Source organism: Centroberyx affinis, unplaced genomic scaffold (genome assembly GCF_046629955.1).
Source record: "Centroberyx affinis isolate AG114_WGS23_722 - 3 ecotype Tasmania unplaced genomic scaffold, CSIRO-AGI_Caff_v1 ptg005196l_1, whole genome shotgun sequence".
Lineage (NCBI taxonomy): Eukaryota > Metazoa > Chordata > Actinopteri > Beryciformes > Berycidae > Centroberyx > Centroberyx affinis.
The window spans coordinates 1-17,745 of record NW_027282585.1 but is presented as its reverse complement, the minus strand read 5'-3'; the positions used below and the strand labels follow the sequence as shown (position 1 = coordinate 17,745).

General features: G+C 40.1%; 2 protein-coding genes across 3 annotated transcripts in view; both read left to right on the top strand.

Moving 5' to 3' along the window:
* Positions 1–11,945, top strand: part of gpt2 (glutamic pyruvate transaminase (alanine aminotransferase) 2) — a 44,294-nt gene extending 32,349 nt beyond the window's left edge. For both annotated transcript variants that reach the window (XM_071546288.1, XM_071546287.1), the window contains 4 exons: positions 85–259; positions 3,338–3,493; positions 6,814–6,926; positions 9,633–11,945. In XM_071546288.1, the coding sequence (XP_071402389.1) occupies positions 85–259; positions 3,338–3,493; positions 6,814–6,926; positions 9,633–9,777 (589 nt within the window). In that variant the 3' untranslated portion in view covers positions 9,778–11,945. The remainder of the gene's footprint in view (positions 1–84; positions 260–3,337; positions 3,494–6,813; positions 6,927–9,632) is intronic.
* Positions 11,946–12,987: 1,042 nt separating this feature from the next.
* LOC139666937 (U5 small nuclear ribonucleoprotein TSSC4-like) lies at positions 12,988–17,737 on the top strand. The gene is made up of 4 exons (XM_071546289.1): positions 12,988–13,059; positions 14,790–14,898; positions 15,158–15,213; positions 16,359–17,737. The coding sequence occupies exon 4, from the start codon at positions 16,395–16,397 to the stop codon at positions 17,517–17,519; it is 1,125 nt and encodes a 374-aa protein (XP_071402390.1). The 5' UTR covers positions 12,988–13,059; positions 14,790–14,898; positions 15,158–15,213; positions 16,359–16,394; the 3' UTR covers positions 17,520–17,737.
* The last annotated feature ends 8 nt before the right edge of the window (positions 17,738–17,745 follow it).

Genomic DNA, 17,745 nt, shown 5'->3' with positions numbered 1-17,745 from the left:
TCCATACATTATTTGTCTTTAGTTGGATAAAGATTGATCAAACTATGTTGAACATATCACATTATCAATTTATCAAACTTTCAGGTGTGGTTTCCGCGGAGGCTACATGGAGGTGTTGAACATGGATCCAGAGGTGAACGCCCAGCTGGTCAAGCTGCTGTCCGTTCGCCTCTGCCCTCCTGTCTCTGGACAGGCCGCAATGGACGTCATTGTGAACCCTCCCAAATTACATGAACCCTCCTATGCACAGTTCGCCAAGGTGTGTATGTGTTTGTGTATGTGCGTATCACTGTGAGTACGAGGAAGACATTGAATATTGGCATCCCCAAATTTGAATTTTGAGGACTTCAATATCCTGTTAGTTGATGCCAAAAAGTATTCAACCGTCTTGACTTTTTCTGCATTTTGTGGAGTTGCAGATTGAATACAAGAAGACTGGATTAAACTGAGATTTTTTGGTCAATACCCAAACTAATCCATAATGAAGTGAAAACATGTTTTTTTTTTTTGACATTTTTAGGAATTTATTGAAAATTAAATGCAGAAATATCTCATTTAAATAAGAATTCAATCCTCTGAGTCAATACTTTGTAGAAGCACCATTGATATTACAGCTTCCAGTCTTGTTATTTTTATTTATTTATTTATTTATTTATTTTTGTATTTTCTCCCATTCTAAATTGCAGTATTTCTTAAGCCTGGTCAAGTTGGATGGGGGGCTATCTTCAAGTCATTTCACAGATTTTCAAGGGGATTCAAGTCTGGGCTTTGGCTTTTCTTGTTCTGAAGGGCTTAGGGTCATTGTCCTATTGGAACAGAAATCATTGCTCCAATGTAACGCAGCTACGTACTCTGAAGCAGGTTCTCCTCAAGAAATTGCCAGTATTTGGCTCCATTCATAGTCATTCATTGACACACACACACACACACACACAGAGCATGTTGCTGCCACCACCATGCTTCATGGTAGGGGCACCACCTCTTTCAAGGAAAGAAAACAGTCTTCTACTTGGTTATGATAATCAGCCATTAATCTAAGAATTGTGAGATCTTTTCAGTTCAGGGATTACTTTTCCCTGCAGAAAAAGAAACACAGAACAACAACTTAGTAATAAGTGGCAATGATTATTCAACTACCTACTAGACAAAATAATATTATCAATGAAATATGGGACAAATGAGCAAATGATAAAACCAGAATTAAATACTGAACTTGGGCGCTGAATAATGAAATGAAAATTAGGAATATTAATTGGCAACAGTAAATGGAGTTATGTATGTTTGGGGTCAATGAAACCAGAGGGAACCAGAGTTAGGATGTTTGTACATGTAGAACCTGGTCTTCCAAAGATCAGCAAGTCTGGCAAACGCTGGCTTTCCCAGCTGTCGAAACACGACCTCGCATGCAGGATGGAAAGTTTTATTCTTTGCAACGATTGGAGCTTCTGACTTCTTTAACTTTTACTAATTAACGTACTAAAATAAACTTGTTCTTGAATAGTTCTGAAAACAATCTTTGCGGGCCCTCCAACGATGCTTTTCAGTCGATTATTTAAAAGTGAGGTGATCTCTTTTCGATCTTACTTTTGTTACTATGTAGTGATAAGGATTACTATATAATGATAAAGAATAACGCCCTTGTATTTCACATACTCGCCCAATTACTGTTGTTGATCGGTGGATATCATAAAACTCGTAAACAAACACGTATGGATTACATAAAACATTAATTACATGAATATAGAATAAAAACTTCATTGTCTAATCTTTGGCTAACAACTACATTCTTCAGCAGAATAGCCTACATTCATAACCTTTATAATCCACTTGAATTACTGTTCAGCAATGCAACAAGTTGAGTAATTGATATAGAGAAAATAATTAAATAAACTGTGCCTGTTAACCATATTTATAAAAAGGTGTAGATATAAATGGACACTAGGTGGCAGTGTGGTCCCAATGGAGTGAGAGGTTTTACTCTGGGGAACACTGAAAGCCAGTTTGATCATTTTCTCTGATAAAAGTAAGTGACATTGTAATATTGAGTGTAATATTGATTAAACAACTTCAGTATATATGATTAACCAATTTAGTATATAATCCACACTGTTTTGGAAACTCATTGAAGTTATTAAACGATACAAGGTAGAATATGACTGCCCTGTTGTAGAGAGGGAGAGTAAGACACAGTCAAGGAGAGGGTAAAGAAAACAATTCCTGATTCTTTCAGTAATATGATAAAGTGTATTTGAGTCTTGATATCTTATAAGTGTCCAAATCCAGTTCCTTGTGAAGTGATTAAACTCAGTTCGTTATTGTATAAGGGTGTGTATGCGTTTCTGAAGATTCCTGGGTCTGTTAGCAGCAGTCTAGTGTGGCTTGCAGATAATTGCTGTTAATTTTCATTAGGAATGTGTACCTCAAAGCACCTCAAATCCCTTTGGTGTGACCAAGTCAACTTTGCTTGAGTCCCAAGTCAGTCTCAAGTCTTGAGGCACAAGTCTCAAGTCAAGACCCAAGTCTAAATGTAGATTACCAAGTCAAGTCCATGTCATTAATGTCAAGTCTCAAGTCTAAATGTAGATTACCAAGTCAAGTCTAAGTCAAGTCCAAGTCATTAATGTCAAGTCTCAAGTCTAAATGTAGAACAGCAAGTCAAGTCAGAACAAATCAAGAGTCCAGTATCAATTTAATGTCTTAAAGAAAACTAAATATCTAGGACTTTTCAATGCAAAATGGTTTTAATAGGATAAAAACTTGGTAAGAGCATCATGAGTTTGATTTCTATAATCAGTTTCAACTTCAATAAATTCAATCATTCCATACAAATTCAGAAAATTAAATTCAGAGAACAATCAATCGTCTGGTGGAACAAATCTCATCACTTTCAATCTAAGTCATTTACACAAACACAAGATCTCAAGTCAAGACTTTAGAAACCTTTTCAAGTCATCAGAGTACAAGTCAAAGTCAAGTCCCAAGTCAGCAGAACCCAAGTCAAGTCTCAAGTCTTCTCTTCATGCATGTCTCAAGCAATTAAAACTGTGACTCAAGTCTGACTTGAGTCAAAGTCATGTGACTCGAGTCCCCACCTCTATGCTATGCAAATTGCCGGAAAAAAAATGTACTTGCCATAAACAAGCGTCATCTACCACTTATGGCAGTGGTGTTTAGAAATTCCTTATTTTCCATCTTAAGTCTAACTCTTCAGAAACATGAGAATATACACAAAATATAGAGAGAGAATTGTGATTACTTGGGCGATGTGGTTCTGTCATGAGTGTTCTTGACTTTTTTCCAACACTGTATTGTATTTGTGTGTTATGTTGGCACCCAGGAGAAGAGCTCGGTACTAGACGCCCTGGCTGAGAAGGCCAAGATGACGGAGCAGATCCTCAACTCGGTGCCTGGGATCAAGTGCAACCCGGTACAAGGAGCCATGTATGCCTTCCCACAGATCTTCATCCCACCCAGCGCAATCCAGGAAGCCCAGGTCTGTCAGAGCGGTCACTTTAAATCTAAACATTTCTCTCCTCTAAAAGTCTTTTTTTTTAACATTTAACTAGTCAGAACACTCAAGAATAAATCCAAATTTACAAGGTCTTAAACAAGGCCTGGAGGAATAAAGTCACCTCAAGAGACAGGAGACGGGAAGAAACATTCAGACAGGAAAAAAATGCAACAGTTAGGGATAAAATGTGACAGTAGCATAAAAACAAGGTTAACGGCAAACATGTTTTTCCCCACGAATGATACAGTCCTCCTCTGGGCCAATCAGTGTCATTTTTGAAAATTCTGAAGCGCAGTGGTGAGATGCATCATTTCCCCAAGTTTTATCGACATCTGATCAAAGGTGTCTGAGATATTGCACGGAACAAACAAATGAACAAGTGAAATAAGGAACTAGGGATGCACCGATCTGGATTTTTGGAGTTGATACTGATTTCCGACATTCTGTCAGCCTTATATGCCGATACCCTGCCGATAACGTTTTTTTCCCTTTTGTTTGTGTGTGTATATTCTATTCCATTCTATTGAATTGAACAGAAATGTTGATAAAGAGCCTGATTGTTGATTATCTTTGTGTTTTCTAAATTATTTGTAGCCTATGTATAAAAAGGTTATGCATAGATTGAATTGCTGTTTCAGATTACTGGAGACAGATTTTCATCTGTAGGCTAAATTGCCCAATAAATACACAACAAAATATTGAAAAGTTTTTGTATTTAAACTTTGTTTCAAATCAAGTGCAAACTCGGCGCGGCCACACCATTCACCATTCACCATTCGCGCCCCGCAGGTTGCCCTTGGCAGATATCGCAGTCTCCTGATTTAGTCTAAGAGCCTATGCTATAACTAGCCTTCTTTTATTGTCATGAAGGTAGTTGGAAAAAAAATCTGAAGCCTAGAAGCAAAAACAAATGGTGAATTGACAACATCTCCGCATCTCTCTATCCACACACAGAATGTTCATATTTTTGCAGACCAATCATTAAAGCTACACTAAGCGATTTTTTTCCTGACCACTAGAGGGCGACAGAAACCGCAACACCCTTTTGTAAACACACACAGCAAAGCTACTGGACGGAAGCCCTTAAGGACAAACCGTGCATAAAGGCTAATGGCTAAAATAAACGTACCTATGGAGAAATATCGCAGGTTTGAAGAGGGAGGTAGCAAGTTTACTAGTTGAAAACCTTTACTCACTCGCTTTATCGATTTCGGCATTACTTGGGCCGACTTTGACAGCAAGCTTTAGGAAAGAGTTGTTCATATCATTACGTCTCACAGAAATCTCCACGTAGCACACGTTAGTTTCAGGACTGGTTACAGGGTCTGAAATCGCTTATTGCAGGTTTAAGGCTAGATAGGCTATTGTAGGAATAATTCACCCAAAGATGAAAATTTCGTTATATAGTCACTCTGATGTCAGTCAAAACACTAACATATGCATACAGTTCCAAAAAGGGCAAAAATGACCATAAAATTACTCATGCAGCTCCTGCAGCATAATTCAAGTGTTCTGAGTCCAAACGATTGCACTGAAGGTCCAAAAGTCCAGTATTTACCTCATTATCTCCAACATTTGCCCCACTCACAGAGCTCTGGTTGCCCTACAGCCATCTGGAGTCTTGCTGACATGTGCTGCTCATAAGCTTGTACTTCAGGTTTGACATTCATAAATAGGCTAACTTGTAGCCAACGTGTATTCAAGTGCGTTTTCTGCTCGAAATGACAGTATTTCTGACAGCGTTTGAAGGCAGCATCGGCTTGCTGCTACTGTAGTACCGGTTGGCGCGGTGCAGAACAAGTGCAGAAAATCAAGGCGATAATAAGGTGAATATTGGACTTTTAGACCCACAATGCAATCATTTGGCTTCAAAACACTAGGATTATACTGCACAAGCTGTTGTATGGTCATTTTTGCCCATTTTGGAACTCTAAAGAGTAAAGCCCCAGCAGAAGGCTGGCACGGAGCTGCATTAGCTAACTTATGTGGATATGCAAACTTCACAGAGGTTGACACTGACATGAGGGTGAGTAGATAATGACCAGATGTTCATTTTTGGGTGAACTATTCCCTTAAGACAGTCCTTGATTTTTTCCAGAAATAGGCTCAGCATAGGGCTATTCTAAATTTTATCGTTTCATTATTTTGGTTGGTTCGGGTTGGTGTCATGGATCGGTTCTCCTTATTGGCCTTTAGAAAGAAATATCAAAATTTTCTGCTCTCATATTTAGAGTGAATATGGGCCGATTTCCATTGTGGGCCAATGCATCCCTAGTAGGGAGAAACAAACAAGGGTCCCTTGTCCCGACCTCCAAATTCATTGTGAGAAACAACAATACAAACTAGAAAAGCATTTCCTGAAGAAATTGCATGTAATTGCTGTAAGCTGATGTGGTGACCATTTTGAAATTTAAATGGAGTTTCTACTGTATACAGTGGCTGAGTTATAAATATCATGGAAGCGGATGGAAGGCCATAGAAAGCCATGTATTTTATAACTCATAAACTATAATGGCTATCATTATGAGCTTATGAACGGTTGATCAGTATGCCGTAGTGAGCATTTTGAAATTTGAATGGAGTTTCTACTGTATACAGTGACTGAGTTATAAATATCATGGAAGCGGATGGGTGCTCATTGGCTGCCATGTATTTTATAACTCATAAACTATAAATGTTATGATTACGAATGCATGCACGTTTGATCAGTATGCCGTACTGAGCGTTTTGCAATTTGAATGGAGTTTCTACTGTATACAGTGGCTGAGTTATAAATAGAATGAATGTCTATGGAATTTTATTTAATAATCAATAACTCAAAAGTATAAGGAGTATCATAAATAAAAGTCAGAGCACACATCTACAAAGAATTCCGCACGGTTTGACATATGAACCGTCCTTGTGGCATTAAAACTGTGGGAGGAGATACATGACAAAGACGTTTTTAAAAAACCTCTAAATCTGCAATAACTCATTAAATATATTAAATGTATGCAAATTTAATAATAATTTGCACACATCTACAGAATTCCGCACGTTTTGATATAAGAACGGTATGTGTAGCATGAACGGTTTTCGAGTTACAGGTGAAGGATGCACTATGAAATGGCATCAGGCGATAAATAAGAGGAAGCACAGCATTTTAAAGCAATAAAATGCAGTATAATTATTTGTAATCATAAACAGAATAGAAGCACAATGTGGAGTAAAAAGGTATGAGGTGAAGATCAACCAAATGTCAGTTACTGTTTCCTCAGCTAATTACAATCTTCTCTTTCCTGTCTGCCCGCCTGTCTCTCCAGTCCCTGTCCATCGCTCCCGACATGCTGTACTGTCTGAGGCTGCTGGAGGAAACGGGGATCTGTGTCGTTCCAGGAAGTGGCTTTGGTCAGAGGGAGGGAACCTACCATTTTAGGTTAGACCTGTTCACTTCCTTCTACCACACACAAGGGGTGTATTCATAAAACGTACTGCCATGGTCGCCGTGGCGGCAGTGGCTGATACCGCGGCGGGAGGCATACATCCTATTCATAACCACGGATTACCACCTCAATTTACCGTTTACGCTCTTTTAGCACTAACAGCCTCCGCACATCATTCGCATGTCTCTTAAGTTAGTGGTTCTCAACGTGGGGTCCGGGGACCACCAGGGGTCCTTGAGATGGTTCCATGGGGTCCCCAGCAAATTGATGAATTGTTAAACTTCACCATTATTTCATTTACAAGAAGTTAACACAATTAGAGAATGTAGAAGAATTACTGTTTTGATCATACTTTCACTGTTTTCTCTCTACCTACAATACAGATAGTCATGGAATTCTGGACAAAATCATTTCTAACAATAAAAATATTCTCAGATTTGGGTCTGAGAGACAATATCTCGTCAAATGGGGGTCTGTGGCTCTAATGTGGACTAGATTAGGGGTCTTTGATATGAAAAAGGTTGAGAATCACTGCCTTAAGTGATTCATAAAGGCACGCAAAAAAAGGCGTGCAAAAAATACCGCCTCATCTAACCAGGCAGCAAGTTAAATGGCGAATTCAAACACTGTATGAATATCGGTTTTAATACTAAGAATATTTCCGCGGACAATAGCGCCACAGAAATGTGACTCTGGCAGACAGTGCTGCAGAATATGTGGGAATGAGCTCAAAATAAGTAAAAAAAATAAGCTCATAAATTTGCGTGGCGCAAAGCTGTTACTGCTGAGTTTTATGAATCTGGGCCACAGTATCCAATCATGACTTCAGACATATAGTTTCATGGTTTGTTTCAAATAAAGAAGCTCTCATGATTTCGTACTTGCCTTGGATCCAATTGTCTAAAAGGCATCAGTCTTCCTCTTTACTCTTTCTCAATCCCAATTTTAGGTGTAAAATGAGTTGAGTAATGGAGGGGGGTTTATATGGCTGGAGATTGAGAACTGGTTCCCATTTTGTCACGGTGAAGTTTGTTATGTCCATATAACAGCCTACAGTAAGTTTGCTAGCGCAGCTCCATGGCGGCCTTCTTCTAAACGACAGAAGTTGTTGGAGACCGTTTCTTTCGTTTCAAAACTGGCAAAGAAATGACCATAAAATGACTTCAAACAGCATCATCTAAGTGTTCTGATTCTGAGCCAAAAGTAACTACACAACATTGTCTTTCTAATATAACAAAGTCCACTGAAGCTGTATGTAATCTTTTAACCCTGACAGTTTTTACAGTAGGAATCGATAAAGAATTGGATGAATAAGAAGGATCAAAAATGGCACCGGAATCGGTAACATCCTAACGATACCCAGCCCTAGGGGTTAATTTACGGGACATTTATTTATGGAACCCTTCTGTCGTTATAGGGCAGTGAGTTGTCTTCTATCTTGGCCTCCTCCTCAAACCTGGAAACAACCAGGAGTATTTGTGGTGTTGTTATTCCCATGCCTCTAGATCAGTGGTTCTCAGCGTGGGGTCCGGGGACCTTGGGGTTCTTGAGGGGGTTCCAGGGGGTCCCCAGCAAATTGATAAATTGTTAAACTTCACCATTATTTCATTTACAAGAAGCTAACACAATTAGAGAATGAGAATGACTGTTTTGATCATAGTTTCTCTGTTATCTCTCTACCTACAATACAGATGGTCATTGAATCCTGGACAAAATCATATCGAACAATAAAAATATTTTCAGATTTGCGTCCGAGAGACAAAATCTCATCAAATGGGGGTCCGTGGCCCTAATGCGTACTAAATTAGGGGTCCGTGATATGGAAAAGGTTGAGAATCACTGCTCTAGATGAATAGAATTCTGTCGGTCAGGATCACTTGGATTGGATCAGGGCACAATGAATGACAATAGTGACCTACATTCAAACAACAGTTTCTATCTATACAATCACATGTATCTTTTGCATATTATAATTTCTCTCTACATACGTTTTCCATCTGGGTTCCTCCGTCTGGAGTTTTGAGCAGCGAATAATGTAAATATCCAAATCTGCACAATCTACACATTACCGTATTTCCTCTAATAGTGGCTGGTAGTCAATTAAAAGCCGGGTCTCCGATAATGTCCGGGGCTGTGGTCGACATGAACAAATAAAGGCCGGCCCTAAATACAGGCCGGGGAAAAAAACAAAGGAAAAAACAACGGTGGATACCGGTAAACGCCTGGTGCCTGTTATATAATGTAACTGTAGTTTATAGTAACGTACAAGTGCCACAAGATGGCAGTATGCCACAAGACGGCTCGGCCGGCGGAAGTCTCTGGAGCGTGCCGTCGTCGATTATCGTAATTAGCAGTAATGCATTGCAGTAACAAAAAAACGGCTACCTAACGAACCCCAACAGAAGCAGATCAGAAAACAAGGAGGCTTCGTACTAAAATATGAGCAAATATACTTATCAAACAGAGGGAATTAGAAATAAATGCCTGTCTCTAATATAAGCCTGCTTCCAATAAAGGCCTGGTACCCTCTGCAGCTGAGGTAAATAATATTAGAGGAAATACGGTATCTATATCTATATCTGTAAAGTGAACGTAGAAACATTTTTTTTACAAGCCCAGTCTCTCTCTGTTAGCTTGGAGAAGGGTGCTATGAACACTTGAGATGAGAACATATAACCTGTATGTGTCTCTCTCCCCAGGATGACCATCCTGCCGAGCACAGAGAAGCTGAAAGTCCTCCTGGAGAAGGTGAGAGATTTCCACCTCAAATTCCTCAAGGAGTATTCACCACAGGAACCTCAGACCAGAAGAACCACCCAGGAAAATCAACACAGAGAAACCTAAAACAAAGTTGTTGCCCATGGTTTAACACACTTACAGATTTAAAAAAAAAAAAAAAAAAAACACCTTACAGTTTTATGAATTGAAGTATAAACCTAAAATTGCTTTAAATTCGCTCTGGTTTTTCAGAACTTGTGTTACAGAAACATTGTGCCTTTCTGTCAGATTAAATTTGAAGGGACAAAGGTTTCTGCATGTGATTGGGCAGATGTGGCCCTGGATCTACAACAAGACAATATATCGCTTTGGAGCACAGATGAATGACAGTCGATAGCCCGCTTTTGTCATGGAGCACGCATATTTCTCTTTTCCTTCCTTTTCCTTTTCCATATGCTGTCATTTATCTGTTTTCTATGCCTTGTATTATTTCCTTTGTGTGTATTTATCTGTATGAGGCCACTGAGTATCTTGTATACAACCATCCGCTCTCTCCCTCCCCTCTGTATCCAGCATTTCCCATGATAGGCTATCGACTTCTACACACATCAGCTCATTTCCTCATCCATTTTATTATACACCTATTGGCTGAAGGATCAGGACTGTTAAACATAATGTTTGCAACATACAGTAACTCGTCTATTTGATAAGTGTATGTCCTTGTCATGAACGTTACTTTCCACCAATCAGCGTGCATTGACACTGCGAGCAACTTGGTTGACGTGTTGCTGTATTCTTTTTCTTCTTTGTATTGCCTGTCATAACTTTACATTGCGTTGATGAGTGACGATGGCTAGCTAGCAAGTGCTAATTGGGTAGCATTAATCGAAAATAAACAGAAAAAAAATCTGTAAATTTACTGAAGAACTTAACATGGACCCCAACGATCGATGCAACCGTTCTTCAAGCATCCTTTTTGAGAGACTTATCCCTGTATTTTTCAAATAAATACTGTAGAGCAGTGGTTCTCAACATGGGGTCCGGGGACCACTGGGGGTCCTTGAGGGGGTTCCAGGGGGTCCCAGGTAAATTGATGAATCATTAAATTTCACCATTATTTCATTGTTATAATGGTGAAGTTAACACAAGTTAACACAATTAGAGAATGTAGAAGAATGACTGTTTTGGTCATAGTTTCACTGTCATCTCTCTACCTACAATACAGATAGTCATGGAATTCTGGACAAAATCATATCTAACAATAAAAAATATTCTCAGATTTGGCTCAGAGAGGCAAAATCTCATCAAATGGGGGTCCGTGGCTCTAATGTGGACTAAATTAGGGGTCCTTGATATGAAAAAGGTTGAGAATCACTGCTGTAGAGAACTTGGAAGCTTTGAAAGTCTGTAATCAAATTCTCGTCCATTTAGCACTGGCCAGACAGAACTATTGTTCATGAAACAAAATCACATCGGTAGGGAAACAAGGAAATCTGATTGGCTGTTGTTGACAGCCAATGGCAAAGAAAAGCTCAACCATGGCCAATTTTTCTCAAGCTTGTTGAAGTATAGTTCCGTATTCTTTCAGCGTGCTTCATTTTGCTTGTTTGTCCCCATGGAGTGAACCTCATCCAGTTTAAAGTGCAAAGCAATTATAAAAAATAACCAAAAACCACACCTTAAGCAACTGAATACTTTTTCTCTAAGATTTGCTGGTTGTTGTTTTTTTGAGTGACTAGAGTTCATTACTAGTTGGAACATAGCCCTGTAGTTAATTCTCATCACATGAATTGTTCAACTAATGCATCAAGCAGGTAGTTAAGACTAACTCATATCAAATTGTCTTGTGCATATCTATTTTTGTATACATGTAGGTCCGTAGGCCCACTGCTGATAATACAGTGGTGAAAATGGCCCGTTTCCTGAAAGCATTTTAGTACAAGATAGTCTTTGTACTAAAATAATTTACTCCAACCATTGAATAGAATTCTAAACGTATGGCTGTGACTCCAACACGCCTGTTTGAACAAGCTGCTTCACTGCTTAACACTTCACACCTCGTCTGTTACTTGTATATTAGCCATTAATCCACTAGCAAAATGAGAAGTTTAATACTTAAACACTACTTTGTGATACATTTGCCCAGAAGTAAGACTGTTAACATAAGGTTTGTTGTCTGTATTAATCTTTTGTATGCTGTCTTTGTAAACTTCATTTTGGAAGTGTGAATTCCAGATTTGCCTTTGTTGATATGGCTGCTGTCATCTTTTGTATATTAAAAATGTAGGCATCTATTTACAGAGTTGTGTAATGATTTCAGATGTAAACCCTCTGGAGAAATGGTGTTATTGGTTATTTTATTTATTGGTTTATTTGACAGGGACAGTACACATCAATTTACATTAGTGTAGTCTAGGATAGTTCATTTTCATCATTAGTCCCTGACAGTTGTTAAAAATGGCTATCTATAATAAAAGTATTTAAATTACATCTTTCAGGCACAAAAGAGAAATAGAAATAGACAACCTTAAGAAAAAGGGATACAAACTACATGGTAAGTGGCCATAAAAGCACACACACACCAACAATGTACAGACACACTAATAAATATAGCCACAAGCAGCAATTGAGGGGTCCAAGCACACTTTGAAAGATAGACAGATACACAACATGACAGAAGCCAGACAGACAGTTATGAGACATTAATTATGGCTTAATTTTGTGTCACCCCACAATCTTCCACATAAGAGCTGGTGTTTAATCTACTGAATCAAACTCCTATTGTAGATTTGTTGAGGAAAAAATAACTAAAGGGAGAAATATTGTGATATTGCAGCCTATAATTGAAAGTGCTAATCACTTTATAGAACTTTATAGTGCTCTCCTTTAAAGAATAAATTAATACAAAATCACATGGGGCAGAAAATTGCTGCTGCACTGCTGTGGGTTGAAAATTTAAAGCATGTTGCACCTCTGGCCACACTCCAGTCAGTGATGTTAAATCAAGTATTCATCTAATCCTGCTGATTCAATTTCACCCTCATTTCAAATGATCAGAATTTGTAGTTTTCCAGCCACACTAGTTAAAAGTCGAAATAGTGCTTTTTTTCCTCTTTCTGTGTGAATGAATGCAGTTTATACGTCACTCATACACCTGCATTGGCCTAAGCAGAGTGTCGCCCTTCTTTTATCCACAATGTTTGTCACTATATTCACAGTTTTTTGGAGGCGGTGTTGTGACATTTTACAGTGCTGTGATTAACATGTTTTTACCATTTCGTTGAAACATCGGGACTTTTATTTTGAAGGCTGCGAACAAAATTCTACCGGAAGTGAGGTTCACGCTGCTGGGACACTGCCTAGCGATTTTTGTGCATATCCTGGATATCAGACGTAATGTTGCTACTGGCAAGTACATGGCAGTTTAATATTTTTTAAACAATTAAATGTATGGCAGGATCCAGAATGTCAAATAACAGTTTAGCCTGTCGGCTGTGGGTTGTGGTTTAACTGATATGCAGCTTTAGTCAATGTATTAGCACTAGCATGCTAACTAGTCATTCTCAACAGAACAAACCCGTCTTACATGCAGGCTTTGTGCGGCTAAAACCAGCTTTACATGTAGCGCCTGTATCGGGAAAATTGGCATTTTCAGTTTACACTGTCCATATCAGTGGTCATCACTTTATTCTGGAGTGAGATATAGCCTATCTGACACAACAAGCCACTTCCAGAAGCTCGCCAGTTAGCTAGCTCGCGCGTGTGTGTGTCTGTGTCTTAAGAGGGAAATGCATCAAGACAGTTGTCAATTGCCCTGTCTAAATGGAAAATAAATTACAATAACGTGTTGGCTACATACCTAGTAAAGACAAATTTTCTCTTCACCTATGTAGAATAACATATTTTAACATTGTTGACTGTATATCAATAACTATGACACACGTGGTCACCATAATCTTATCAGTGTTTTCAGAGCAGATCACAAGCACTGTTAGATAGCAATGGTTGCAGCCTGGCCCAATAAGATTTTTATAAGATCTCAAATCAGGCAATCCAGACAAACTACAACTCTTTGGGCTCAAAAGATATTTCTCAAATAGGGAAAGAGGCTGGGCAATAGACCTGGACTCTAATTCACTCATCAAGACTTTGTCAAACTTGTGCCATATTGTTGTGCTCACAGTTGCAACTGTGTGTGACCTCATCCCAAATTCAATAATTCAGGGCACAATTTGTTTTACAAATATACGCTGTATTTTTAAATGGGTTGTTGCATCAGTGGCCGAAACGATTAAACTCAATAATTCTGGACTAAAAACACTGGCAAGATTATTGTGTGCGTCTACCAATGTCATGGTTATTGATATATCACAAGATTTAACTGAATCATGATAAAAAACATTATTCTATGGAGGTGTGGTGTGGACTGATACAAGGTTAGAAACTCAGGAACAAGAAGCTGCAAATTGGAAACCAACTGTGTCACTCAATTTAAGAATTAACGCTATGTTAGTGTGGCATTTGACAGTCAACAGTTACATTAATGGTATTTGTAAAAATTAACAACTCCAGTCTAAATTAGTAGAAACCAGAGAACCAAGACTGTGTTGTCAAAAAGAAGTACAGCCCACAGCTGCCTTAACATTGTGGACATTGTGGATATATGAGTTCTCTAAAGTTATTCATTTGCCCAAAACTCATCCTTCATTCTTAATGGAGCTGTACATAATTGTGGAATATGGTTACACTTTCAATATGATTTTTGAATCTGACTCTAAAGAGAAGATTTTACTCATTATGGCCCGATTGTGCCCAGACTACTTTGAATTCAAATCACGACATCTGAACCACTTCAATATCTGGTTTTGAAGAGCTGATGGCAATGTGAGAAAGGTCTGATTTTTGTGGTTCCAGACCTTCACATAATGTGATTGCATGATAAAAGTAATTGAAATGTAACTGGACCTTATGTTACCACAGATTTGGGGCAGGACAAACACTTCTGGCTCTTTGGAAATCAGCAGTTTAATACTCTCTAGTCTTACCTGGCAGTGCGTCCCAAAGTTAAATGAACCAAGATGTGTAATGGTGCTTTTTCTAATATTTTAACATGGAGGATCTTGGCTTTAAATCTCCAGTGTTTCGGATTGGATGATAACACAATGCCAGTGTGTCGGGAGGTCATCATGTTTGAACCAAACCACATCCTCCCAAGCTTTATAGAGAACCTGTGAGTCTACAAGCCCAGTAAGATACCCTCTCACACAATACACTATACCAGAAATATAAAAAACATGGTAGGCACACAGTAATATTTCACACATGTTCGTAAACCTACCATCAGATTCTGTATGCACGTCATTTCTGTATAGGCCTATATGTGATATAGGTGTGTATAAGAATATAAGAATAGAATGTAATGCAAATAAATGGAACAGATAAATAAATACATTTCTGTTGAACCTGTCATGTGCCTTGATTTTTGTGTCTGTATGTGATTTTGCAGGGTTTTGACGGTGATCTTTACAGGAAGTGATAACAGTGAAGCTGCGGTCCTGCCAGGTTAGTATTGTCTGTGTTATGGTGGGGAAAAGATAAAAAGCGCTCTACATCAACCATCTGTATAATCTAGAGTAGGGCTGGGCGATATGGTTGAAATCAATATCATGATAATCATAAGGATTTTTCGCGATATCAATATATATCACGATACGGTTCATGTATGCAAAATCACGTTAAATAATCAAATTAATATTCATCTCATTGAACCGAATGCTGATGTTCGGTGTGGTGTCAAACAAAACTGAAATTTTCAAATAATATTCCTACCATACCTCATTTTATGAGAGTTCTTAAATAAAATTTGCTTGTCATCATCAATTTAGACAGCAGAAATGTGTGCCATGATATCAAAATATCTTCATATCATCACGATATGATTCCACTGAAAGACGATAAACGATAATATTGAATTATCGCCCAGCCCTAATCTAGCGATATACTCTCGCTATGCGTTCACACTGTGATCAACTTGGTCGATGGGTTGCAGAAACCCAGTTAACTGTTGATGGCAATTTGACATCGTTTGTTGATTTCCTTGCATGACTTTGTTTAGCTTTGTATCAGAGGGTGAAAGTCTTATCTGTCCTATAGGTCCTTTTTATAAACATGGCTGCCGTACTTTGGCAGGGTATAGCTTGGTTCTCACCATTGGCAGCAATGTTAAAAAGCCAACTTTCTGTCGCCCATAACTGTCTGTAATCACTTATTTTGTGTTTCAACATAATGTATAACACAATAGAGGTGTTGTCACTGACATATATTTCTGTTTCTGTTATCAGACGACTGCGCAAGTCACTGTGATCGAGGGTCACAAAATGCTAACTGGCTAACCAAGGCTAACAGTAATTTCTGTACTGATAGCATTTTGTGACCCTCGATCAAATCATTTTTTTTTATAGTGGTGCATCGTCTGACAACAAACAGAAAGATATGTCAGTGACAACACCTGTGTTGTGTTATACATTATGTTGAAACACAAAATATGTGATCACAGAGTTATGGGCGACAGAACGTTCACTTTTTTAACATTGCTGCCAATGGTGAGAACCGATCTATACCCTGCAGAAGTACGGCAGCCATGTTTGTGAAAAGGGCCTATTCTAAGCTGCTGTCAACCAACACACATCTTCTGCTACCCTCTCCAGGCTCTTGATCTAGCCCAGCCTAGTCTTCATGAGAACATGTGTGATCAGGAAAACGGCAGTGGCCGCGACAAGACGTCCGCCAGGGATGACGTCACTCTGCCAGGCAACCTCTCACTGAGCGATGACTCTGAGCCTGAAGAAGAACCCACCGGTCTGCCCTTTCACACAGAATTAAAAGACTCGAGTTCCTCAGATGATGATGATGATGTCGGAGATGGGGAGGTTCAAATCGGCGGTGCTGCTCCCGCCGCCGGATGGAGAGCCCAGAGCTCCTTCAGCCTGAAGGGGGGGAGCTCTGGCTTCTCAAGCCGCAGCCACAGTATCTTCGAGTGCCTGGATAGTGTCGCCAAGCTCGCCTCTTCAGCGCTGGGCCAGGACAACGTTATAGACGGGGTGTTCGCTCGGCCTGCGCCTCCGCCTCCGCCCCCGCCTTCACGTCCGCTTCCCAGCAGCAAGACAGGCCGCCCCCCCCCTAGCAGCTCCGGACCAGCGGGGAGAAGAGGAGTGCCGGATTACGTGGCGCACCCCGAGCGCTGGACCTACTACAACCTGGAGGATGTCGCCGAGACCAGCGACCGCCAAAACAGCGCGGTGGCCCGGCAGTTCCTCACCGGCCTGCAGCAGAGGAAACAGCAGCAGGAGCCCCTGAGCCCTCACCTGGACCAGGGTCAAAACACCTGCGGCTCCCAGCAGAAAATTATCTTCTCCAGACCCGGCCGGTCAGGGAGGGAACATCCCGTTGATGAGCCGAAGGCTGCTGGAGGCAAGGAGCGGGGGATGAGTCTCACTCACCTGGAGGAGGAGGAGGAGGAGGAGGAGGAAGGGGTAGGGGTGGAGGGAGGGAGGGCCATGGCTCGGAGAACGAGCGAGTTTAAAGAGAAAAGGACGGAAAAGGCCAAGGAGAGAGGGAAGGGAATAAGTCACCTAGACCAGGAGGATGAGGAAATGGGGGCGGCCGTCAGGCCTCCAGGGGCTGGGGAGAGGAAAAGAAAGTGGGGGCAACAAGGAGAAGGTGTGGAGGAGGCGGAGGAGGCGGAGGAGGAGGAGGAGGAGGAGGAGGAGCAGCAGAAGAAGAGCCATCAGGCCAGCCCTGGCTTCGTCTCCTTCAGGAAGACGAACCGCAAGAATTACAGGAAGAGCACACAGCAGGACGACAACTGAGGACATGAAAGAAATGTGCCAGGCAGCTCGTGATCTGACTGATACAGACACTCTGTCTCACTCACACTGTGTGGTGGCACTTGTAAATGACAACAGAAGAATTGACCTTACTTATAAAACGTATTGCTCTCCAGTCAAATGCTATATACTGTATATCCATTTTGGAAAATGCTGCAACCTGAAATTCATCAGTCAATATTTTTAAAACAGATGATTCTGTCCTGGA

Coding starts and splice junctions, on each gene's coding strand:
- LOC139666937 (XM_071546289.1), top strand. CDS start 16,395: ATGTGTGATCAGGAAAACGGCAGTGGCCGCGACAAGACGTCCGCCAGG.